The sequence below is a fragment of the Ornithodoros turicata genome, chromosome 4 (assembly GCF_037126465.1).
Source record: "Ornithodoros turicata isolate Travis chromosome 4, ASM3712646v1, whole genome shotgun sequence".
Classification (NCBI taxonomy): Eukaryota; Metazoa; Arthropoda; class Arachnida; order Ixodida; family Argasidae; genus Ornithodoros; species Ornithodoros turicata.
Window position 1 is genome coordinate 61024527 of NC_088204.1, and position 25626 is coordinate 61050152.

The window sequence follows — 25626 nt, forward strand, 5'->3', positions numbered from 1 at the left end:
GATTGCCCGATAGACCTCTCCCTGTTTGTAAACAAGACGACGTAGTGTTGAATTACGCTCAAAGCTAGAGGTGAACAAGGTTGTGCCCAAAAGCCACGGTCTTCAGGGTATTACGACGGTCCCTGAAAGGGACGCAACCTTCGGTCCTACTTTTCTTTCAGTAGGAGGCAGCGAACAAGTGTCCATTCATGGTCCCCAGCCCTGCCCTTCCAATTTGTTTCGGTTTCAGTCTGTCTACCAACATCATGATGACGTTTCTTGGGTAGAGGTTTATAGCTAGACTACCACATTGAATCATCCTTCTGGGCTTCGGTGCACACAGGGTGACTTTTCTTTAGCGTTTACAAAACTTTTATTGAAAAAAAAGTTATGAGAGCAGCATAGATGTCGTTTTTTTCAGTTGACATCTATGGCCAGACGGACATCATCTCATAGAAAATGTGCAACGACAAGATGACCGATTACCTAAAATTCATTCAATAACTTTTTAATTAGGGGATTTTGGACAAAAGCGAGATAGCAGATTGAGAGGCTATCCTAGTTACAAGCCATTTCACATTTAAAAAATACTGTGACATGCACGTGCATTAAAATATCCATCTCAAAATATTGACACGCAAACCTCGGCGACCAAGAACGCAGGGGATACAGCACTCATTTCACGTCAGATTTCCGCCACGTTTTTTTCCATTTCACGTGTTTCCATGTGTGTCCGTGTTTCCATGTCACGTGACTCGGAGCGATGATTGGAGCAGGTGCCACTCAGCTGGCCAGATAAACCGCTTTCCAGCCCAGATAAGCCCCGTCGGCGAGGGTGATGCGCTCCTCAGGCGTGCTTTTTCTGTTTCGGCTCATTTGCATACAGAAAGTCAACGATGGATATTTCACAGCAAGCGCTCTTTTCCTGACTAAAAATCGAGAAAAGATAGAATGGATTGCAATGAGGATTGTCTCCCGTTCCGGTAGCTCACTTTTGCACAAAATTCCCTAATTAAAGAGTCAATGATTTTCAGCTAATTAGTCATCTTGTAGTTGCACTCTCTCTTCCACAGGGTGTCTGCCTGGCCGTAGAACTCAACTGCAAAAATGACATCTATGCTGCTCTTGTGGCCTTTTTTGTAAAAATTCTGTAAAGGCTAAAAAAAATTATATTTAGCATATGCTGCAGATTGTTTTTATTGTTTGATTGTTTTTTTATCTATAACTGATGTTTCTATTAGTTGCTCAGTAGTTGTTTTCGTCTCTAGATTTCTCCCTATTGATTCATTTTGCAGGTGTACGAGAAGGTTGGTGATGTAGATATTGAATAGGGTTGAGGAGGAGAGGGGCACCCTTTCACTGATTCGGAATTTAAACAGTAAGAATTCCACTTTTATATGCATTTTAATAAATACTTTATAACAATAGCAAGACCCATGCTGTCAGAACAACACAACTAGCACATTACAGTGCAAAGAACTACTGGCTGGCAGTGGCACTTTTCATGGAAAGTCCAGTAGCTGAAACGAAAAACGATTGCTCGGTTAATCCATTCTATTTATAACATGTGCTCATGACAGTACGTAGTATTTGCAGTTATTTTACCAATTGGGGCAGTATCTTCTCGAGATGTTCAAGTGTGACCTCCTCTTCCCCTTGTATCTGGGGACAAGCATGGGGTTGCAGTTTTGCAATGTTTCTGATTATCAGTCTAGAACTACCTTGGCTTGTTTGACGGCTCGAAGAGCGCCTTCTGTTCAAAGGAAAGAAAGTAAGCGTTTGCGGCGGCACACAACAAAAGAAACCTAGAAATGCACGAAACCCCGAAGCCCGCAAAGAAACACGAAACACCACGATGAGGTCAACTCACCATGGGCTAGAAGTCTGAACAGTTCGCACGATAACCTCACAGCGTCCGAATTAACTGAAATCACAAATCCAAAGATGCCGCTGAAATGTCATGTGAAACATAACTCACAGAAATCCTTACTTTTGGTTTTATTTTTGTCTCGGAAACGCATTTTCAGTAGCTCTTGGATGGTTTTCTGAGAAAGATGAAGAGGGCTACGCTCAATAACAACGACAGTCCAAATAAACCCACAGTAATTGAATATTCAGGATACCGTGTTGAACGTTGGCGTTTCGTATACCAGCGCTGCATCGCGTTCCAAATTGTCACGAATGTTATCATGCGTTTCTGTTTTCGAGGTTCCCGCTTGCGCGAAATCCGCCATGTTTGACATGTGCTCGCTCGCTCGCTCGCGTGTTGATGCTGATGATGAGCGACGAGTCGCCAGCAACGAGCAGCATTTTTTTCTGTGCATGTAGTGTTCATTCAAATATGTGAGCATAGCATGAACCTTGTTGTAGCCTTGCTTCGACAGCTCATGGCTATATATTATATTTTATGCTTGTCAGCCTTGTCAGTGACGAATCAGCGTCAGCACCTCAGCCCCTCAGCGCCGCTCCACGCTCCACCAGTGCGACGTGCGACCAGTGCTCACGCATCATCACCATCACGCCACAGTTTGCCCCCAATGGCGCTTGTGAACTTGTGATGTTTGTGTATGTCTTTCGCTCTGTGAGCAGAACCTATTGAAATGAGTGGGGATGCCAAAACAAAATCTGTCAGGGTTTGGTGCGACGGGTGGTGAGTTGCTGGTGTCTCGTCCTTTAGTGAGCGTACTTTGTTTGCTGCTGTCTCGTTTGGCCGCGGGGCCGAACAAGTGTCTGCATTCCGCGCACGTCTATGATCAACGCGCCTGATTTGTTGTTGTTTAATCAGACGTCATTGCAATAAGCAAATAGGACAGGCCATTAATGTGGTGCGCCGTAAAGTGCAACATTTCATCATCCAAATAACTCCAAGTAACATCCAAATAACCAAGAATGCACGCGCGTGCACCGAGTCAGATGGCACTGCCCAGAATTTGCGCACAGTCCAGTTTTTCTTTGCTTTTTTTTTACCTCAAAATCCTTAGGGAAAAAGGATTTCATCTCAAAATCTCATTTTTGGCGGAAAAACTCTTTCCGGAAAGAGTGACCAGGAAAAACGCCTCACTCTGGGTGCACTGGGACGAATATGTAATTTATGTGCCGAACAGGAGCAGTCTGAGCTAAAAAAAAAAAAGAATAACCGTTCTAAATATGTCATAGGCGCTTTAGTGTGCAGTCTTTCCTTATGTGTTTTTGTACAAGAAAGCTGTTTTTCCAGCTACGACATGGTTCACTTTGGGCATGCCAATCAACTGCGCCAAGTAAGCACTTCAGTTTCATGCCTGAATTGTGTGTAAGTGCTGCATTCTTCAATATAGTTATCATCCGTCTATTCCAGGCCAAGGCAATGGGAGATTATCTCGTTGTTGGGGTCCACACCGACGGTATGCTACTAATTCATTTATTTAGTTATTTGTTATACAGGCTGGGTGCTATAAAAGGTCTGTCACATTTTCGCGCGTGACGCTATACCTACTTCCCAGACAGACTTCTGCTGACACACAGTGAATAATTTATGCCAGAGAAACCTACGAAAAAATCATGGTTAACAGCCACTGTGTAACAAAATAAATACGGCCACGCAAACTCCCGTACACCGATGGATGGAGGCAAACATTTGTGTGGTCGTATTTATTTTGTTACACAGTGCTTGGTAACCACATTTTTTTCGTGCAGCAGCCCTGGAATCGCGAATAACTTCAAAAATGACTGAAGGCGTGATTCGCAAACATTAATACTCGAGATGGGACGATTCCAAAATTTTTTGAATCTGAATCTGAATCCAAGGAAGGTTCTATGAATCTCGAATCTTTCGAATCGTTTCTTTAAAAAAATTTAAAAAGCCAGGGAAAAGAACACTTCTAGCGAAAAGTGTTTTGAAGCAGAATATGCCGCCTTTGTTTGATGAAAAACAAATTAAATAATGCTTCAGTTTCAGGAGAAAATATACCCATGTAGCTCTTCTTAAACGTAATTTATTTAACATGTCGATCATTGACTACAAGAAATACATAAATTCTTGCATCTGAATTATTTCCATAAAACTAAGCAACAATCAAAAGCAAAACCAGGTTACTTTTAAACTTGTAATGTAATAGTTCCTGTCTGAACAATTCCAGAACAACAGTTCCAGAGCAATATAAACAAACAAACAAACAAGAAAACACCTGTCGGTAAAATGAAGCTTTCAGCGAACTCTGGAGGCGCCGATTTGAAAAAGAAATGAACAAACGTGGTTGGTGGATTCGAAAAATTCGATTTGCTGTTTTGGGCACTGGGATTCGGATTTGCGAATCTCGAATCCCTGCCTAGGATTCGCGGATTCGGTTGGCACATCCCTAATTAATACATAAAAATATGTTGACAGTATATGAGTCAGTATGAACCTGCACTCCGAGTTTCACAGCGAAGAGAGTACTACGTGTAGAAGTATCAAGAACTGCCACTGCAAATACGGAAACTCATCTGGCCCTTACATTACTGCAGTGTCTCCGTGAATGAGTCAGTGAGAGAGATGTCGCATACTTATACGAGAGCCAATGGGAATGGCCGTATATGCCTCTCACGTGCGACGTATGCTCAAAGGTCTATGTCTCACAAAGTGCTACCATACCTTCTCTTTTTCCCATGCTTCTGCACGCAGTACAATGTGTGCCCGATGTGGTACATTAGGTACCATAGCTGTGAAATTTTTGCATCCACTTTAACATGATGTACTACATACCTCTATTCATACGATCACAGCGGGCAAAGGAGCCATCACTTCGTCGCAACTGCTAATGTAACGCTAAAATGTGCTTGTTACATTGCATGTAACTTCCTGCAAGTTGATACAGCTTTGATTCGGAACCTTTCTCCTGCTGCTTTGACGCACAGTGTTTTGACTCAGTGGCATTTCTCCCCGTGCCTTAATGAGCGAGAATTTGTTGTTTTTTTTACCCCAGTGACGCTGTAAAATACGTCCCTTTTCACCTTCCTGTATTCATGCCTGTTCTCTACATCCCATTGCATCATACTTATCAAGTCCAGCTGTCAGCTGGAATGGAAGCCCTCTCTGCGAATAACAGAGAAGAGGTGCCGTTATCTTGTGCCACACGACTCGCATGTCACGGAGATAAGGAAGTGCAATGCCTGAGTCAGAAGTAGAGAGGATAGCGTGCCTTTATCTCTCGCGTGTCGGCTACCGGCTTTGACACTTTGTTCCCGGTATCTAGTGAACTGTTGGAAGTCAGTAACTTCAGTCAGGGCAAAGAGTACAGTCTAAACTGAGCCTAGCTCATTCTGGGAAGGGATCTAGTGTGTTTCTAACACCAAGTGCACTGTTTTGAGTCAAAAAGTATACTTTGTCGTCTGCTCACGTTATAGTCATGCTTACTGACCTGTGGGTCCCAGCTTACAGATGCCAAAGGGGCACTGAGAGATTCCACGATAAAGTACCAAAAAGAAAAGTGTTCCTGCACAAAAGCAATACCAGTATCTGGGGTTTCCACCCTCTTATAAAAAAAAAAAAATACCGACCGACTGAGTGGGACCAAAAGGGAGAAAATGATTGGGTGAGGGAAGTAGGCAGAGAAATGGGGAGGGAGATTAGGAGAGGATTAAAGGGACCGTATTTTCCGGTGTATAAAATGCACTCATGTATAACGCGCACCCCTAGAAACTGGGCGAATTTGAAAAATGTTCGATGTATAACGTGCACCACAGTGGTGCTACAAGCTTCTGTGCTGCCACCAGTATACACAATAAACCAAAGCGGTGTATGCGTATGCTATATTTGAAATACGTTTAGTCAAATCCATTAAACTCCGATGCAACAGCGTTGCTGTCATAGTATAGCACTTCAGTCTCCTTGCTGCTTTTCGTTTCACATCCCTTCTCAATCACACCATTCTTCTGAAATGAATTCATGATTATTGACTGGTGAATAGCATCCTTAAGCAACATCATAAACCTTTTATCAAGTTCAGTGCACTTTCGCCCATTTTGACATCTGACCCTAAGAGAGATATGGGAGAAAGCCACAGCACACTCTAGATTGAGGATTGGGCACACATGGCTCACGCATCACCACCTACTCAGAGGTCAGGATCTGCCATCTTGCGTGCACTGCAGTGACAGCTTGACTGCCTTGCACGTACTGGCATCGTGCCCTCACTTCAAACACCAATGCCAACAGTATTTCACCGCGCTCTACTGATACCGTGGCCCACTCCACCCAGCCCGTCTACTGGGTGACACTCCTCTTGTGCCGTTTGATAAAGTTATCCAGTTTTTCACCATGTGTGGGCTACTTAGTCAGATGCAGATGTTCAGCATTGCTCCGCTTTTAGCCTTCACCACCCAACTCCTTATGTAAATCTCTCATCCTGGAACATCTCAGCGCTCATACTTGTAGATAGCTTTTAACTGTCACACTCACTTGTTATCGTCCTCCTCCTCTCTCTCTTATCCTGGACCATCTCATCGCTCATACCTGTAGATAGCTTTTAACTCCCACACTCACTTGTTATTATCACTTGTTGTTGTTATAGTCCTCTCTCCCACATCATCTCTGCCATAATCATCTCCCACACACTCACCATGGTTTTGGCGCTCTTTGGCCTTTGTTGCCTTTGTGCCATTAAATGCATAATCTCTCTCTCTCTCACTCTGGAAGAGGCTAGAATTTGTACGTCACCGACCTGGAAAGGAACTCTGCAGGAAACTATTTCCGTGTATGACACGCAGGACCTCTTCAGGGTACTTTTTTACTGTATAACAATAATCGCGCGTTATACACCGGAAAATACAGTATTACAAGAACCATGTGCTCATTGAACCCCCTAACAAATGTCTTCCAGAGGCTAGGGAAATTTGTTGAAACCTCAGCCCACGTATGCCTTGCACCGTTGCCTTGCACCACACTTGCCTTGCCACGTATGCCTGCGTATATACCTTCTGTGGTAAAATACTACCTGTAAGACATTGACAGAGCTGCCTTACAGTCTGCAGCCAATGCAAGGTACATGTAATTGCCTGAGCCCCATGAAATACCAGCTGGGTGGCAACGTTTACTCGCAACAGACCTGTGCCGTATGGGAGAGGTCTCTGATCCTGACAGCGCTGTAGGGCGGAGGTGGGCAAATGCTCTCAGGACCAGGGATGCCGTATTTGGCTACTTTGTGCAAAATTGGCTACCTTCTGACTGCTGTGGCGCTGAAATTTGGGAAATGGCGACTATTTTCTGGACTCTTTTGTGGGTACTTTTTTGTACTACATCTGAGACTCCTGTGCACCTAAGATTACGACGTGCTACATGCTAGAGACCTGGACGTGCGCAAAGCAACCAGCATCGGGGTAGTTGTTCTGGCGGTCACCCCGGCTTCTCTGTGGGATTTGACGCTAGAGAGCGCTATTTGTTATCATGTGACTTGCAGAAACCACGGCAATGTATGGTGGTCCGTGTACGAAGAAGAGATATGAAAGTGCGTAGCATGTGCATAGCAACAGGCCGTAAGGTTGTGTAGCGGATGATCCACGGTGATACTGGTGATAATCCCCCCTGTCCCCCACTTCTTCCTGCTGTCCTCTCTTCATCTGTCCTCGTCTGTACGCCGCTCATAGCCACAGTTGCCTCGCGTCGCTAACACAAAAGTAAAAAAAAAGAAAAAAAACAGTGATAATAACGTAGACCTCATTTCCTGTCCCCAGTAATGCTAAGTGGCGCCTCTAGCAGTCACTGCTGCGACTAATCCATAACCTGGCTCTCCCATAGGCAACTGCAGTATGTCTAGGTCTCTAGTATAGTAGTAAGTCTTGCATAAAACAGGATAGTTTCCATCATGCACCACATAATGTCAATGTATGTACATTGCATTCATTCTGGTTTCTCTTGATGGTTCTTGGTAGTTTTTCTAGGTCGTGGTGGATAGTCCTTCAGGCTGTTTCGTTTCTGTGCTGCAGTTTTAGCACTCGTTAAGTGGATCTTCGTTTTATGTATCATGCCTGCACACCACTGGCTACAGAATTGGCTACATACAAGAGAAATTGGCCGTTTTGACTACTTTTTCGTGGCACATTGGGGACTTCTCAGGATTTTGGCCTGGAAACCCTGCTCACGATTGTTGCTGTCATCTCAGTTTTTGCCAGCACAGGTTTCTCCTCTACTCACCAGAATCTTTTTCCAGAGATATTTTTTTTCACCTCACCTCGATCGTTTTCTGCAAGTTTTGCTCACCGGAATCCCTTTTCTGAAAGTTTGCCTCACCTCACCTCAACCTTTTATTTTTTGGGGGGAGTGGTTCACGTAACTCGAGTAGTCTTTGTGGAAAATTTCGTCACCTCGTTTTGGGCGTTTGTGAGGTGAGGGTGAGGACATCCTCACTCCCCCATATCTGCCCTCTTGAAGGTGCCCACCTCTGCTCTAAGAACCCCTCAACTCCTACCAAGATGTCATAGAAGAATGAGGGAGATTGATGTCACTCATGTTGCAGGGGGACTCTATAGGATCGAGTGACTCACTCACGGCTGCTAGTTAAACTCTGCTTTGTCATGTTGTGCCTTGCATCGCACCAGCAGGTCAGGATTTCAAGGTCACACTTCCCCGCACAGGGATAATTTTTCAGGCATTTTTGGAAATTGAATTATGCAGCGACAAGGCAACATTCATCAAAAATAGTTTGCACTAGAACTAGAGTCCATTTGTTCAGGATCTTGCTGAATTTATTTAATCGCAAATTACGTGTCTTGCACTGTATCCTCCCAAAATATGGTGACATGGAGGTATAATCAAACTAATTACTGACGTGGCACTTTAGTGAAGCAAGGTTTCTAGGAATCCTAAATGTCGTTTCACTGCTCCTTTAAGAATTCGTAAAGCAAATTCAGTTATATAGCATTGCACCTAATGCAATTTTCTCTGTGACGATTTTCAAGATGTAAATGTACATAAAGGTGGGGGTGTCAAGCCTGACAGGCTTTTTTCTCCTCATCTGAAATTGAAATTGAAAGATAAAAATCGGGGTTCCATCCTGTAAGCCTAAATGTGTTAACCTCATATTCACTTGACTCAAATCCTTCTCGATTTGTGTTTCTGCAGAAGAAATAAAGAAACACAAGGGCCCACCAGTGTTCACGGAACAAGAACGCTACAAAATGGTGCGCGCCATCAAGTGGGTTGACGAGGTAAGACTCTGGCCCAGTTTTAGATTCTGTGTGGCAGTAGGATTCCTTATAGTCAGCGTGAGGTGTAGCAGAACGTCTCAGATCGAGGAAATCGGGAATTAACCTGTTCCACGCTTTTGATGGCGTTTGATTTTGGATTCCGAATACTGCTATCAATGCCTGAAAAACAGGCAGCATATACCCTGTGGTTTGAGGCAAAATATGCACACGCAGAACTAATGTTGGTCCTGCAGTGTTCAGTGCCTTTTATACATATAGTTAGAAGTGAGCGCAAGTACGGTTATATCAGCACTACATCCTGATTTGCGGATGAAAATTGTATGGTTCAAAATCCGTGCGGATAACAGCATTTTGTCTGCGACCGTCCATGTCAGCATCCGCTAGGTGGCATCGCAGTTGAGAGTGAATTCATAATGTCACGCTGGAGTGTGCCATTTGCTGCGTTCCATTTTACTTAACTGCTTTTACCGAACTCTATTGTTCGATAGCAGGTCATGTGTCACACAAAACAGTGCTAGAAGACATTGAAGTTACCTAGGCCTCAACATGGAACCTATTGGCTTCAGAAGGAAACAAAGCTCTATGCAAACAAATAAAAAGCTTATATCTCAACATTTTCGTCTCTTAAGGCCTTCTGCTATGAATGCAATCATCACAGATTTGTGGATATACTCATTGTCCACGCGTGTGCGGATGCAAATATACAGGGTGGTCCACCAACCATGATAGAAATTCATAGTAAAAAACGTAGGCCCCGGAGAGACATGCGGTCGAGGGTTTTTTTTCTGCCAATAGCTTTTGCCACATATTGGTAACATTTTTATTTAATTTCAATTGACGGAAAGTTAATTTCTTGAATTGAACTCCAAAATTTTCCAAGGCAACCTAACGTTTCCTTTGCGGAAATGGGTTCCCCGTGGTCATTTTACTCAGTATAGCACATAATCCGACTCGTAATGCAATGGCAATTGCCGAAATGAATTTGCCAAAAATCCGTGGAAACAAGCCCTTGGCTCCGCCTCTTTTTTGACGGCTCGTAGGTTGAGCGCAAAGCTGCGAAGAAAGGAGGTTGCGTTGACATGCCACACGAGGGGAGAAAGGGTTACAAACCATCGGGTGACCGCATTTTTGATTAGATAGCTCTGATTCCAACACTCACCGCACGTGTTTGTTCTGTGGGTAAGGCTTGTAATCCTTTCCCCACATTCTGGTCACGCCCAATAGAATACAGCTACTTGGACAGGACATTAATCCTGTGGAAAAAAGAAAGAGAGAGCTTTCCCTTCTGGATGTCCATAACAGTGTGTAACACACATCAGTTGTGCCAGTGAGGATACCTGAATTTTTTAAAGTAAAAGTTCTATAAAAAATGCAGAGTAAAACTGTATAGAAACTGCAAAAAAAAAAAAGCAAAGTAAAACTACTTTGCTCAAGTAAAACTAAATTTCCCTTCATGAAACTGCTTTGTGGTATGTGTAATGTTTTTTGGTATTTCTTGAAAGGTATTTCCCTCCGGGGACCGCCTGGCATAGCACTTTTTGGAGAGGACACAATGACGACAATTAGAGGCTTTAATTTATGCAACCGAGAATGATAAAGCTAGTTAAAAAGTATAATGATCACGCTAAAAGGGATACTCTGAAGAAACCTACTTAAAACTGATGCAACTCAATGTAAAGTCATAGATATTTTGAGATGGCCAACTTTTCTTTAAAAAAGCCTTGATTTTAAGGTAATAGTCGGTGCAATGTCGGAACACAGCTGAAATGTCCCTCTTAGAGTAACACATTATTTAAAATACTGTGTGTACCTAGTGAGTGCTTACTTAGTGCATAACAGTGTGCATTTGCAGGTTGTCGAAGGAGCTCCATATATTACCACCTTGGAGACATTAGACAAGTATGGTTGTGACTTCTGCGTCCACGGAGGTATGTAATGTTCCCTCGCTTGTTTTCATCACACTTAGTACACAAGACATGCCTTTGAGCAACACACACATGAGAACCCTTGCACTCCTTTTGAGAACCCCATCTGAGAATGAGAGAGGCTCACATCAGTTTCTCAAAGATTTATTTATTTATTTACTTACTTAATTAATTATTTATTAATGTATTTATTATACTTTAAAGGCTCATAAGGGCATTACTTTGCATTATTTGGTCATTACTGGGTAATTTGGGCATTGGGCATTGCTGGGCCTCATTTTGGGTGCTCCACTTAGGTGGCTCGTCATATCAGCCTGCCGGTGTGAAATGGCCAGAGGAAAGGGCCTGTGTAGTGCCACCCTGTGCCTGTAGTAGGTGAATGTTTGATGGCGTATAATCTTTTATTGACGTCACACCAACCAGCACGTTCTGTGTTTGATCGCTTTGTAGAGTTTTCTGAGCAGTTTTTGTAAATTGAATAGCACAAGGATGGGGTACTGTTCGAGTAGAATACTTTGTGTCACCATTTGAGACATACTGGCTGGTCAATCAAGCAGCATTTTAAGTGATCCCAAATGTCATTTCTCTAAACTTGGAGGGGGAATTGTAGAAATACATGCAAATGTGCTTCTTTCACTCCACAACCCCGCGTTGCCGAGATTCTTAAAGTGTCAAAGTATTCCAGAACATTTGTTCACACTTTATGATGTACAACTGGCACAACGATGCTTTCATACTGTAAGGAGTATGCTGAAGTTTGATGACTTGTATCAGTTTCTAACTCAAACCAACAGTGCACTTTTGGCCTTAATGTGTCCTCATCAGCAGGCAGGCAACATTTGAGTTTGAAGGAGGGAGGGGTTGGGTGGGGGGGAAACGATAGCGTACAGCATCATATATGTATGGGAGGAAAAGGCATTGATTGGAATGAGGAGGTCTCACATCGAAACTATTTTCCATGACAAGCACTTATTTGTAGGGGTGTGCGAATCCAAATATTTCAAGTCGAATCGAATATCGAATCGAATGGGGGAAAAAATTCCGAATACCGAATCGAATATCGAATATTTGTGCAAAATTTACAATATGTGACTTTCGCACTAAAAGTTTCCAATTTGTAGCCCATGGCTTTAGTGTAATTTTTCTGGCGTTAACTGTCACGAGAGAGACATGTACTTCTTCTGTTTAAAGCCCCTACTCTTTAATTTTACATCCTTCCTGCTTTTCAGGTGAGCCCACACTTACTGGAGTACTGGAGTGGTTGCCTTCATTTCAAAATTTTATGTCAGGCAGTAGCATGTTATACGGATGAGGCTGTAATTGTTTCAGACATCCACAGGCCATTTGTGAAACAAACGAATTGGCATCCTGCCTCAGTTTTGCCATGAACACCCTTTAGTTTCTTTGAACTCGTCCTAGGAAGTTGCACTACTGAAATTTTAGACGTAAAGGACATCTTTAAGACACCCTTCTTGTTCATGGGCTGTAGTCATTATTCAAGAGTCCTAACTTTTTGAGGATGAGGCTGTAATTGTTTCAGACAACCACAGGCCATTTGTGAAGCAAACGAATTGGCATCCTGCCTCAGTTTTGCCATGAACACCCTTTAGTTTCTTTGCACTCGTCCTAGGAAGTTGCACTACTGAAATTTTAGACGTAAAGGACATCTTTAAGACACCCTTCTTGTTCATGGGCTGTAGTCATTATTCAAGAGTCCTAACTTTTTGAGGATGAGGCTGTAATTGTTTCAGACAACCACAGGCCATTTGTGAAGCAAACGAATTGGCATCCTGCCTCAGTTTTGCCATGAACACCCTTTAGTTCCTTTGCACTCGTCCTAGGCAGTTGCACTACTGAAATTTTAGACGTAAAGGACATCTTTAAGACAACCTTCTTGTTCATGGGCTGTAGTCATTATTCAACAGTTCTAACTTTTTAAAGGCAACCTCACAGACATCAAATCAAAGTCCCTCGTCGGCACCGCTAAACTGCATGTGGGAGGGGCACCACCCCTTCCACAGATGATGTCTACAAAACTAACTTTGGATAATGTTATCTCAAACAAAACACCGTCCAGCCTGTGTTGGTCCTGCAGCAAGGGCAATTTCGTAAAGGAGGCTTCACCTAATGCATGGAAGCATCAGGTGAAGCCCACTTTCGGGTTGTGTCGTTCATATTCGTGGAATAGTCGAATATTCGAAAAATCGAATATTGAATATTCGATTCGCGAATCGAATAGTTCGAGCGTTTGATATTCGATTCGATTCGAGAATTCGAATATTCGCACACCCCTACTTATTTGTGTCATGAAGGCCACCTGGTTGAGCAGTTTCATGCATAGTGAGCAAGGCCTCAATCAAGCTCCTAGAAAACTATACATCCATTTTCAGACAGTGCTTGGCCCTGTGAGCCTTGTCTGTGTGACAGGTGTCATCAGGACTGCCAAATTTTCCATCATTTCTGCTGTAATGTGCTGCTGCTTGTCACCTTATCAGCAAAATACTGTGTGACTTGCCAGAAGTGACATATTGCTCTGTACCCCACACACATTACTGCAATCGAATTTGAAACCATGCACACACATAGCCGATGTTACATAAAGATGTTACATAGCGACACTACACACTGATAAAAGCAAAGCTGTATTGAGCATATTTTATGCCATTCAAATGGTCGTAAGTTGCACGTTTATGCCCAGCAACGAGCGTCACTAATTGTGCTTGCATGTTCATAATATTATTATTATTATGCAATTTTATGCAGATGATATCACGTTGGATGCATCAGGTGAAGACACGTACCGGTATGTCAAAGAATCGGGAAGATACAAGTAGGTCTCTTTGATATTTATATTTTATAGCAACACTTATTTATTTTTCTTATTTTCTTAATTTATAGAACCGCATTTGTTTTTGCAAAACTTTATTACTGCTCTACAGTATCGGTTACACGGTTGCTTTAAATGGATAATTTGCTCCCTAAGATAATTGAAATAGGGTATGTGTATGTGACAGGAGCTGTAAGACCTTTCGCTCAAAATCGTCGTATTTCCAAAGTTATCTGTATTCTGCCATGACAGCTTGCAGTATAGGCAGATCCACAGGGAGGAAAAAACTAGAGAGCTTCTGATTCGCTCGCATGACGTTTCATGACGTTTACTGTTGGTTGATCACGTTGAGGCGTGGTGGTGAGAGTCAACCTCGTGTGGTCCTTTATTTATTTATTTACACCCCAACGGCCCACCAAAAAGGGTGCTTTCTCTTTATACTGCAGCGGTAGGTGTTAGTGTGTAGGGAACGTTCCCTAAGTTCGGCTCCACGATGGGTGACACGCCTTCTGCACTGAACAACAAGTACTCCATTTGTGGATACTCAACCTTAAAAAAGAAAACTAGATTGGTGCCTGAACTGAAGCTGCACAGAGGGACCAATATTTAATCTTGTAGATCTGACCACGGATCCCTGGTTCCCTAAGTTCTTAGTGATCCAGTCAGATGAAGAGCCTAAGCCATTAGAAAAAATCTAGAAATCTGGGCAAAAGAACTAAAATGCCTCTCAGGAAAATCTTGCATACGTCTTTATGTGCAGGAATTTCAAATCATATAGATCCTAGTGCATTGTGATGCTGGTGCTACATCATACCATACACCTTCACACAACACATCTTCAAGAACTTCATAAAGTAGGAAACTCACTCCTCTCTCCAATAAAAATATACAATCTTATCCATCAAGAGCGAACTATCCATTTAAGATATTAATTGTTCTACTTGCACATTAGAGAACCATGACAACAAAATGCGAAAGCAACATTAATCTAGCAACTGGTTCAGTGGGACAAACACAAAAGACGACAGCTAACCTGACGAGTCTTTAGCCACAAAGGTGACCCTGTGCTGGGGAAAATCTTGGAGGCTAGCAGCAGGTCATTGGCCCATTTATTGTTTACAGTACTGCTACACTGCCATGTGCTCAAGCTTACATTAGGATTTTTCTACAGGCTTACAGGTGTAATATCTTGCCCATGTAGGATGGGACAGATAGTATGAATCTTTAGCGCCCCTTTAGCGATCGTTAGCGCCCTGAAGTTCAAGACTTCATTGGTCAGACAGCTCAAAAAGTGGGTGGAGCTCCAGGTATAGGCAGGTCCCATTAAAGGCCAGACTCCCTTTTAGTACACAGCTCTGCATGGTTTGAGCTCCCTTAGGCCTAACGAGCTCGTAAATCGCAAATAAATTAATAACGCTTCCAAGGGAGACGCACATGGTTTCTTCTGCAGATCCATGCTGGTCTACGGCCAGTCTACCCGTTTATGAGTGCCTTGTGTGTGGACAGACAATTTGTCATGTGGTTTCTCTGAATTTTACCCTCTCCTCTGCACAGACACAAACTCTTGTAGAGCATAAACCATCTGCTAGCTGAACGCTGTTTGTGCCCATGTCTCTTATGTTTTCCCATCAAGTTTTGTGTAATCTAACATGCTCTTGTGCATCTTCTGCTCACTAGGGAGTGCCAGAGGACTGCAGGTATTTCCACAACGGATTTGGTGGGCAGGTAGGTTGGCATCGTCTTAGTTTGGGGTATCCCTTTATTTCGTCATTCGTGTTGCGCAGTTAATGAAAATATTTCGTGTTGCAGAATGCTTCTTATGACAAAGCAGCATCACAACAGGGGGGAGCACGAGTATGGGGTGGACAAAGAACACGCTGGCAACATCAGCAAGGTGGGCAGTCGTTTCATTCACGTGTCGAGTGAAAAAAAAAAAGTTTTGTTGTAATGAGTGTTCGTACAGTTTAAATTTTGGCAATGGTGAAGTAAGTCATACACCACAGAGCGAAACTTCTAGGATCTACATACACAAACCTTACGCAAGCACCTTTCGTACGTCTGCGCCTATTCATTACGTTCTGTTTATTCACAAAAATCCAAATTATCTTTGTCTTCATATCTAGCATGGAATAAGTATGATTGAAGCAAATGCTTTGGGTCAGGAAGTGCTCATATTTCAAACAAAAGATGTTCTTCTACTTGGCTGTGAAGAACAGTACAGCAAATGTATTTTTATTTACGATGTACTAATTTTCGCGAATCGCATTTAGGAAGTTATTCGTGAGTATTTAATTTCGCAATTCCATGCCTGTTTTCTTCCGCGCAATCAATGTGAAGCTGTGTTCATGAGTACGATTTTTCGCGATTTTATAATGGTCGCGAAATTCGCGAAAATTAATGCATCGTGAATAAAGATACGCTTACAGTATGTTTCTAGTAGCAGTAGTTTTTAGTAGCGGCCACTTCTGGCCAGGGACTTCTGATTCGGTCTACCCCACTAGATTTTACTCTTTTTGGTAGGGGTGTGCGAATATTCGAATTCTCAAATTCGAATCGAATATCAAACGCTCGAACTATTTGATTCGCGAATCGAATATCCAATATTCGATTTTTCGAACATTCGACTATTCCACAAATATGAGCGACACAACCCGAAAGTGGGCTTCACCTGATGCTTCCGTGCATGAGGTGAAGCCTCCTTTACGAAATTGCCCTTGCTGCAGGATTAACACAGGCCGGACGGTGTTTAGTTTAAGATAACGTTATCCAAAGTTAGTTTTGTAGACAGTCTTGTCCACAAACAAGAAGGGTGTCTTAAAGATGTCCTTTACATCTAAAATTTCAGTAGTGCAACTTCCTAGGACGAGTGCAAAGAAACTAGTTCATGGCTAAGCTGAGGCAGGATGCCAATTCGTTTGTTTCACAAATGGCCTGTGGTTGTCTGAAACAATTACAGCCTCATCCATATAACATGCTACTGCCTGACAAAATTTTGAAATGAAGGTAACCACTGCTGTACTCCGGTAAGTGTAGGCTCACCTGAAAAGCAGGACGCACTCTCATGTAAAATTAAAGAGTAGGGGCTTTAAACAGAAGGATTGCATGTCTTTCTTGTGACAGTTAATGCCAGAAAAATTACACTAAAGCCATGGGCTACAAAATGGAAACTTTTAGTGCGAAAGTCACATATTGTAAATTTTGCACGAATACAGTAGAATCTCGATGATACGATCACGGATTATACGAATTTCGGGATGATACGAATTCTTTTCCGGTCCCGGCCGGAGTGCCTATTCTTCCCATGTATTCGAGTTCGGATGATACGAACGCGTTATCTTGCCTTTACGGGTGATACGGGTGATACGAATGAGCCCAGGATGCGACAGAGGTCGTTCCCCCGTGACGCGAGAACACGCGAGTCACGCTGCTCCTTCTTTTGAAAAGGGAGGGCGATCCTCACCACAAACGCCCTTACATCATATAGTGTAATGCAAGCAATGACTTTCCCTTTGGTGGTGATGGAGGAGATAAGATCAAAGGGATTGCATGGCGGGGGAACCTTATCACCTTATCTCTGTTTTGACCTTTTTACCCCCCTTGCAACAATAAACCGCGAAGCTGTGTGACATCGCTCTGGCGGGAAACAGCGATATTCGATTCGGTATTCGGAATTTTTTCCCTCATTCAATTCGATATTCGATTCGACTTAAAATATTCAGATTCGGACACCCATACCTTTTGGTGAATTTCGATTTTGTTACACGATTCTTTTTCTCTTCCTTTTTTCAGGTTAGGCAATTTGAAACTGTTTCCATAATTGAGACATGACTGTATATCTGTTAGTTATTTAGCAAAAAAATACATCCCAATCAATAAAAAGTAAAATTTTATGCCTTTTAACAATAAGATATTTAAACTCAGTTTTATGTGTGCTTTCTCACGAATGCCGCTTAGCTAGCTAGAACAAGTTGTAACAAAACCACAAAATACAGTCAGAATGCTTTATAGCAGAATTTAGTAGACGAATTTGAAAAATGTAAAGGTAAATTTGCTAAGCAGGGTTTGCAACGATTTCACATTGTACAAACTTCCGTAAACAAGAAGCTGATGCAAACTACAGCATTACGGAGGCAGCCTCACAAAAGGACATGGTAGTATGCAGATGCTTTGTTTTAGTTGCATTATACCATAGCTCCTACCTGCTTTGTAATTATAATTATTTTATTAGAAAACAACTGATGATGTCTCTACAGTGTATGAGGATAAGGTAAGCGACCTGTTTCAGGTTTATACTTGCAGTGAGCTTCAAACACCCTTATGTTGCCAGAGAATACATAGAGATCAAGAGCATTACTGAAAGCGTGATATTTTAGATGTTTCGTCGCATCAGTAGCAACTGTAGTAAAATTTAAGTCATATCTGTAGCAGACACTAAACAAATGCACGTGAATCCCTTTCAAAAGTTTTTCCCATGTGCAGATTCAATGAGTAATCTCGCCGGCGTCGCGAGAGGTAGCTTCTGTTTCATAGAGTGTATCATAACAAGTGTAACTTCACCAAGGTAGTACACCACATTCTCACTGTCAGAACTATTGTCTAATTTTCCATTGTTTTGTGTCTTCTGTATGCATCCTCTTATATTTGAACTTATTGTTACATACGCCCCTCCCCTCTGTAATGCTCAAAGCCCTGAGGGTATCATAAATAAATAAATAAATAAATAAACTATGATCACCACATGCATGTGGTGCTCATAACTTTATACACACACAAAATGACACAGAAGAGCAAGGGTCACGCAAAGACAAAGACTGTTCAGCGTTATAACTTTTGCTTTTTTGTTAAACAGGTGTTCATTATAAAGAGTAAGAAAGATATACGGCGGTGTTATTTCTTCCATTGAGTACTGCAGTGTGTTCCTTCCTACCATTCTCACAGCGCAGTGCTATAGATTGTGACTATAATTACGCACTTCATGTAGATACCACATGTCAACATACCTTCATGAAGAACATCACTCACCACATGCTACATTTCTGGGTAGAGCTGATAGTGCCATGCAGTCTCCCATTTAAGTTACTAGAATAATACTGGCGATAACATAAAATTGTGTCATTGCGAGAAGTATCAGGAAGAAAAAGTGCCAAGACCGTCTAGTGTAAAGAAAGCCTCCTCATTTCTAGACGCTTTAGTTGTCGTCCTCTAGCTGTAAAACCCTTTAGTTTTGCGACATCAGTTTTTCGCGAACGGGATGTAGGGCACATACTTGCAGCCACTAAAATTTCATGAATTCTGGGTGCTAAAATTCGTAGCTTAATTTGTTTATTTTGGGATAAGTCCAAGGTTCCCGAAGCACATTTCCGGCATTGCACAGGCATCGCAAACGCTTAACAGTGACCAACGCCTCCTACCTATATCTGTAATGCCCGGCAAGACGGTCGCTCCGTACTTCGCTCCGTACTTCGCCCCTTTCCTGTTCCTCCTCTCCCGCGGCCCCCCTTTTGCAGCGGTGGCGCTAGTTCCCGAGGGTCGCCAGAACTGTCGTCTGCTATCAGTCCTTCGTTTTTCGAATTATTTCGCATGCTTTTTAAAATTCTTCGAATTGAAGTGCTTCTTCTCGCAACGCGAGGATAAATTCTGCTTGCGGACGGCTGCTGTGGTTTTATCACTCGGTGCGTATCCAAGGGATTTGGCGCCACCATATGGAGGCCCAGCATACTAACACGGACATACGCGGAGAACGGGGAGCCCGCTGACTTGACAGGCATAGGGATACAGGAGGCATTGCAGTAACCTGTACAGCCAACTGTGAAGGTAAAGTTTGCGATTCCAGCATAGTTTTCAAAGTGCCGCATCTTGCTAGACAATTCTCGCATGCCTTTCAACTTTGCAAACTTTAAGTCACAAATTTGTTAAAATTAAGGGCTAGCGATCAGTACGTGCGTTACAGTAGCTGGTAGTTTCACAACCACACCTTTACCAGCCTTTGCCATAGGTATGAGCCCCATTTAGCCACATAGGTTGCTACAACCATAGTTGTACTTGTTCGACTGAAGGAGGAAGAGAAATCTGGTTCATCATCTACATACGCCGCTGTAGATAAGGAGACACGATAGCGTGCCAGAAGAGATTCTGCGCGCCACCATGCAGGCGAGGGCTCGCGCAGTGTCAACGCCACCTAGATACGGAAGGCCTGCTTATCGCCTCCTCTCCCTCCTTCGCTGTGTCATATATAGTCATTCACATATACCGGGTGTCTCAGTTAAATCCCCGGGCTAAATAATTCGCGAACCGGTGCACCAATCGAATAACTTTCTTTTTTACAAGTACCTGTCCAATACCGCCTACAACATGCACACCGCATGAATGAGCGGGAGGCGCTCATTATTTCGCAAAAGGATGTAATTCATTGGTGTAAGGACGTAATTAATTGGTGGACATGGGAGTGAAAGAGCGTCCTTTTGCGCTTCACCGCGACCAGCCGCGACAAAAATATGTAAACAGAAAACCAATTAATTACTGCAACAAATGACCCGCTTCGGTGGCAGATTTTTCTCTAAAAGGTGTCCACTGAAGGTCCCAGAAGGGGTAGTACCCATTTTAATGCCGACCGCGCCCTGCTTTAGAAGTTAGCTTTTTTCACGAAACTCATTTGAATTTTTATTTAAATAACGAGTGCCTCCCCCTCATTCACGCGGTCCGCATCTTGTAGGCGGTATTGGACAGATACTTGTAAAAAAGAAAGTTATTCGATTGGTGCTCCGGTTTGCGAATTATTTAGCCCAGGGATTTAACTGAGACACCCGGTATACATACTACGTCATATATTCAGTTCACATATATAGTCACAATTCGTCTGCTACTGCAATTCGCCCTTTCTGCCATTTCAATAACCCGCAAATTATTGCAGCTTACTTGGAACCTGCGGACCTGAATATTTAGGCAAAAAGTACAGCACGCTTTCCAGAAAATCAGTTTGAGAAAGTTTGGGTACGTTTTGCGCTTTATTTCCAAGTTTTCCCATTTAGTACGCGGGTACATTCAATCACAACTTGCAGACGACGGTGGTTCTTCTCCATAGCCACGACTGCTGAAAGCACATTCGGGATTGGCTACGGCTCTTGAGAACACGATTCTGATTGGCGGACCCTTAATTGTTACGTCACGTCGACGAGCGCGCAGGCTTTCCGTATCTAGATGGTGTTGGCAGTGTCTTAACGGCCAGACTTAACGGCCAGTACGGAAGGAGAGTGAGGATGATGGATTACATTATCTGGTGGGGGAGGGAGACTCAAAACCGCAATAATATTTTAAGAGCTGACGGACCAGATTTCTTTTCCTTAAGTTGAACATGGCTATAGACAGAAATTTTACGCGTATAGAACGTGGCGAAAAGAAGCCTCGTTAAATCAGGATTGCTTTGTCCACTCTGATTTTGTCTTGGGTGCATTTAGGGAGACACACCTGTTGATCAAAACTTTTTTGACTGGCTGACTCTCTTTTGTTTTGGGAACTTGACAGTTCTCGGGAACTGACTTTCCCCATGTGGGTGGATTGGAGCAGAACGGACATGGCGTAAGTGTACGACGGTCACATGTGGCTTTCAATGTGCCTGGGTTTCACGCTACGCTGGGTGCTAGTTGCTTTGAAGGTGGCAAGGTCATCCTTCCTGCAACATTCAGCCTGTGCTGTCCGGCGAGTTCTCTCTGCTGAGGGCTGGCAGCTTATCTGTGGTGAAAGATTAACTTGCAGCTGTTGTGGCAGTGGCCTATAGTGCCTCGTAGTTCGAATACGCCTCCGTGCTTTGCGTAAATGTTGAACCAATCTGGAACACTCATCCGATGTCAGTGCGACTGTGTACATGTGAGTAAGAAAGAGCAATATTGTGTAGACTTAATTGCAGCAGGGTACTTGAGAGATTCATCAGCCAAGAGAAAATCCTGATGGGTTCTCTTGAAATCTCCAGATATGTTGTACTGTGTGCCAGCATTTAAAGAGGTGAATCATTCCTTTACAAATTCACACTGATTTGTATGCCCTTAGAGCCCATGCTACTAATGCATTGCATAAACGCTGCATATACTTGCTTCTTAATGGTGCGCAGAAAGATGGACGGTTATATGCAGTATTAACTCCCCTGTATGATTTGCATGCTTTTCTTCTTGGGAGTTTACAGTTACACAGTCAGTCCTTGATTCACAACTAGACAGTGAACAGCTGTCAATCCAAACAAAATTTCCTTATTTTCACTTGTGTGTGCCCTACTCTGTTGTGTCAGTGCTCAAAGCAGGCAATTCAAGGCGGCACTTTTGTGTGTGTCTGTGTGTGTGGTGCACATATATTGATTGAACTGTACTGTCAAAGGAGTGGTGCATATGAGAAGTCGACACTTATCTTATACACCTGTCAGACGGGCAGACATACAGCCTTATGTGCATACGGCCATTAAGTTCTTTCCGGACAATCAGCCATATGGCCTTTGTGGGTGTGAAGGCAACAGTGTTCCCACAACACAGTTTACGGAGTTCCATCAAAACTGCCAAAGCCTCGTTACCAGATGCCACGAACGGGATGGCGCAGATGGAGTTTAATTTGAAATAAAATGCTCCTGTCAGTCTTTTTGCGTTATACGGTAGCCGATTTTCTGATGCTTTTGAGCACTTTGCTTCATTCCTATGTTCATAATGATATCCTCAAATCCCTGCACATATGGCATCACTTCAGGTCGTCTGCACAAAAAAGCCAAACCGAAGGAAAGCAAGCGACGTCGAAACACAGGGTGGCCAGAATGTGCCGAGATGCGGACGACATCCGAAGTGCTTCGAAGCAGTATCGTTTGCTGTTGTATTTTTCAAATTGACTAAGTACCAATCACAAATAGTTTCAGAATACTTATAGCAAGAACAAAGTGATTTCACAAATGCTGTTTAACGTTCACAAATGTGCTTAGCGCTGTAGACATCACTGGCAAGATGTCTTCATAGATGCCGTGTCACAGCCTCCCAGTTTTTAAGACTGTATTCCACCTACGGGCTTTTCGTAATGCTGTAACCTCAAAGGCTGTATGCGTGCCCGTCTAACAGAGGTATTACGTTGTAATGACACGATGTAACGAGGACTTTTTCTTTACCTTACAGGATTCTACAACACATAGCCCGTGGACAGGGATTTCCCAGTTTCTTCCGACAACGCAGAAGATAATCCAGTTTGCAGAGGGCAAGGAGCCAAAGGTGTGTACATCGCAAGGATAAAACAAAGTGGAGGATGGGACTGCAAATAATTGAGCAAGAATAGCAACCAAGAGCTGGATATGAGTGCGGCAGAGCACAACCCTCGCACGACTCAATTTTGTAATGGCAGGTGCCATTTTTATTTGCCACTTCTTTGCCCTCACAAGTGTCCTGCAGATGCTGTTTTCTATTACTGTTAAGGCCAATAATTCATAATGGCAGCCCTGCTGACCTATAGACTCTGATCTGTGGGCTCTGACCGAGGTACAATTTGTGTCTCATCTTTCACGACCATTAAGAAGCCAGCAGATTCTCACAGATACCCCGAAAAGAATTTTTTCTACAATCAAGTTATCCTACCCGTAACCTAGTTGGGCAATCCATCTAGTGGTCTGCAGTGCCTCACTCCATCGTATTTGAAAAGCCGGGAAGTGTTTGTGCTTACATATGTCCGCAGACTACTTGCATACTGAACAACATGCATAATCAACAAGAGGTCATATCGCCATTCAGTCTCCATTTGCTCGGCCCACTCGTGCCCACCATGCGTGACGCAGGTGCATAGCCAGAGGTCACCCATGATCCTCCTCCTCTGACCGGCCTATAAGATGAAAACAAAAACCTATATTCCAGTTTATATGGTAGTTGATACTTCCTCCAAACAGGTTCAGGCTCTGACCGGCCTAGAAGATGGAAAAAAAAAAACTCAACCTGTAGCCCGGTTTTCAGTAGTTGATGCTTCCTCCAAACAAGTTCAGGCTCTGACCGGCCTGTAAGGTGATTAAAAAAACTCAACATATAGCAGGGATTATACGGTAGTTGATACTTCCTCCAAACAGGTTCAGGCTCTGACTGGCCTATAAGATGAAAAAAAAAAAAAAAAAGACTCGACCTATAACCCGGTTTATACAGTAGTTCATACTTCCTCCAAACAGGTTCAGGCTCTGACTGGCCTAACAGATGAAAGAAAAAACTCAAACAATAGACCGTTTACAGCAACCAGTTGCTTCAGGCGCTAATAGATGGCGCCACAGTAGCCCCACCATTGCTTGCCTTCTGTGAGTGCCTGTATACTTTGCCTACGTGAGTGCTTCCGACCTTTTTTTGCCGCTGTGCTACGGTTCTGTGCAAAATCTGGAAAAGCAGAGGGTTCCGTGATTGAGTGTCGAAACTGTGACAGAAATCTGATCGTGTGGGACGAAGCTGTTTGTCAAATTCACGAGCCGTCGCTATACAAAGGGTGCGTTTTCTTATTCAACTCTGGCAACTCCGAGTTACTCTCAGTCGGCGAAAAATAGCCAGATTAGCGGAAATGGCGTCATAACTCTGCGGCGAAAATTAGCCAGAGTAGCCAGGGAGTGACAACTGTACTCTGCTCTGCTCTGAAGAAGGGTAACCGTCGTTCTGACGTCACACACAAGCTAGCAGACGACGATGCGTCGTCTGCTACCAACCGTACCTGTTGACAGACAATATGGGTGGTGTTCATTTTCGAAATGTAGGACTGGTTAAAAACTGTCGAGCATTTTCAAAATCTGCTGGAGTGCACGCATCTGCGTTAAGTTGTTAAACAGAGTGTCTGCCAGCACTTCCACATCGTCTCGCCCGTTAGGCCAGTCCGCCACTTTGAGCGCCGAGTAACTCTAGCCGTTCGAAAATTATGGTCAAAGGTGGCTACTCTGGAGTCACGTGATGATAAAGGCTCTGACGTCGTTACCCAACTCCTGGCTACTCGGGTTGAATAAGAAAACGCACCCAAAGACTGCCCATGTTCGAGGCCTCTTGCAATGCACGGGTTCCCACAAGTAGAGAAAAACAAGCTGATCCAACAACGGTGGGTGTCGAATCTTCAGAGGAAGGATGTCAAACCGGTAAAGTCAGCGAGGGTAAGCAATGCAGCCTTCAAAGCGGCGCAGCATTTCTGTGTGAGCCCCAAACTCCGCTGTAGGCGTTGGCTGCTGCTTGTAAGAATAAACTTTCTCCATAGTAGCACGGGTCACGTTCCTTGCAGTTCTATGTACGTCTATGTCAGTCCTTGAATGGTTCTGTGTACATGCCTTGTCAGTGCATGAAGCACTCATGAGCCTCTTGTTTGTTGCCTCTACATCCTTGATGAGAAGTGTACAAATATGACTGCACCTGCGGCTCAAACCCGCTTTACAAGTGTATGTTGCCGCCAAAGTGGGCCCAAAGTGGGTGTCTGGACTATACGGTCTGCTCACTGTTTGCGTTGACCCGATGTCCGTCTTTAAAATGCATACACCATCGTTGCACTGGCACAGTACTACACTGACATGGCCACTGTCAAATAGCTTCATTCCCTCTGCAAACCCTCTGTAGTTCAGCGCAGGATTTCTGTCTCCCTCTAGCTTGTTGATCATGTTGTTCTATACGTCAGAAATCAACAATAAAAGAATGGTGCTTCATAACTAAAACATTATAGCCCTCACGCATATCTTGCTCAGGTAGCTATGCCACAACTCTTGCGATAAAAAGCTAGAAATAA

At 43.4% G+C, this 25626-nt stretch overlaps 2 protein-coding genes across 4 annotated transcripts in view; one reads left to right on the forward strand and one right to left on the reverse strand.

Moving 5' to 3' along the window:
- Window positions 1-1364: 1364 nt before the first annotated feature.
- On the reverse strand, window positions 1365-2281 carry LOC135391656 (centromere protein X-like). The gene is made up of 6 exons (XM_064621994.1): window positions 2103-2281; window positions 1970-2024; window positions 1850-1903; window positions 1701-1732; window positions 1585-1641; window positions 1365-1499 (listed from the first exon to the last, which is right to left on the reverse strand). Exons 1-6 carry the CDS (start codon window positions 2220-2222, stop codon window positions 1482-1484), a joined length of 336 nt encoding a protein of 111 aa, XP_064478064.1. The 5' UTR covers window positions 2223-2281; the 3' UTR covers window positions 1365-1481.
- Window positions 2282-2449: 168 nt separating this feature from the next.
- The window catches only part of LOC135391655 (ethanolamine-phosphate cytidylyltransferase-like), a 34295-nt gene continuing 11118 nt past the window's right edge, over window positions 2450-25626 (forward strand). Inside the window, exons 1-11 of one of the 3 annotated variants that reach the window (XM_064621988.1) lie at window positions 2450-2629; window positions 3194-3236; window positions 3314-3359; window positions 9053-9138; window positions 10991-11066; window positions 13827-13893; window positions 15568-15615; window positions 15700-15784; window positions 18119-18157; window positions 21412-21465; window positions 23028-23120. In XM_064621988.1, coding sequence (XP_064478058.1) covers window positions 2580-2629; window positions 3194-3236; window positions 3314-3359; window positions 9053-9138; window positions 10991-11066; window positions 13827-13893; window positions 15568-15615; window positions 15700-15784; window positions 18119-18157; window positions 21412-21465; window positions 23028-23120 — 687 coding nt within the window. In that variant the 5' untranslated portion in view covers window positions 2450-2579. The remainder of the gene's footprint in view (window positions 2630-3193; window positions 3237-3313; window positions 3360-9052; window positions 9139-10990; window positions 11067-13826; window positions 13894-15567; window positions 15616-15699; window positions 15785-18118; window positions 18158-21411; window positions 21466-23027; window positions 23121-25626) is intronic. The other 2 variants (XM_064621989.1, XM_064621993.1) reach the window with 2 other exon arrangements.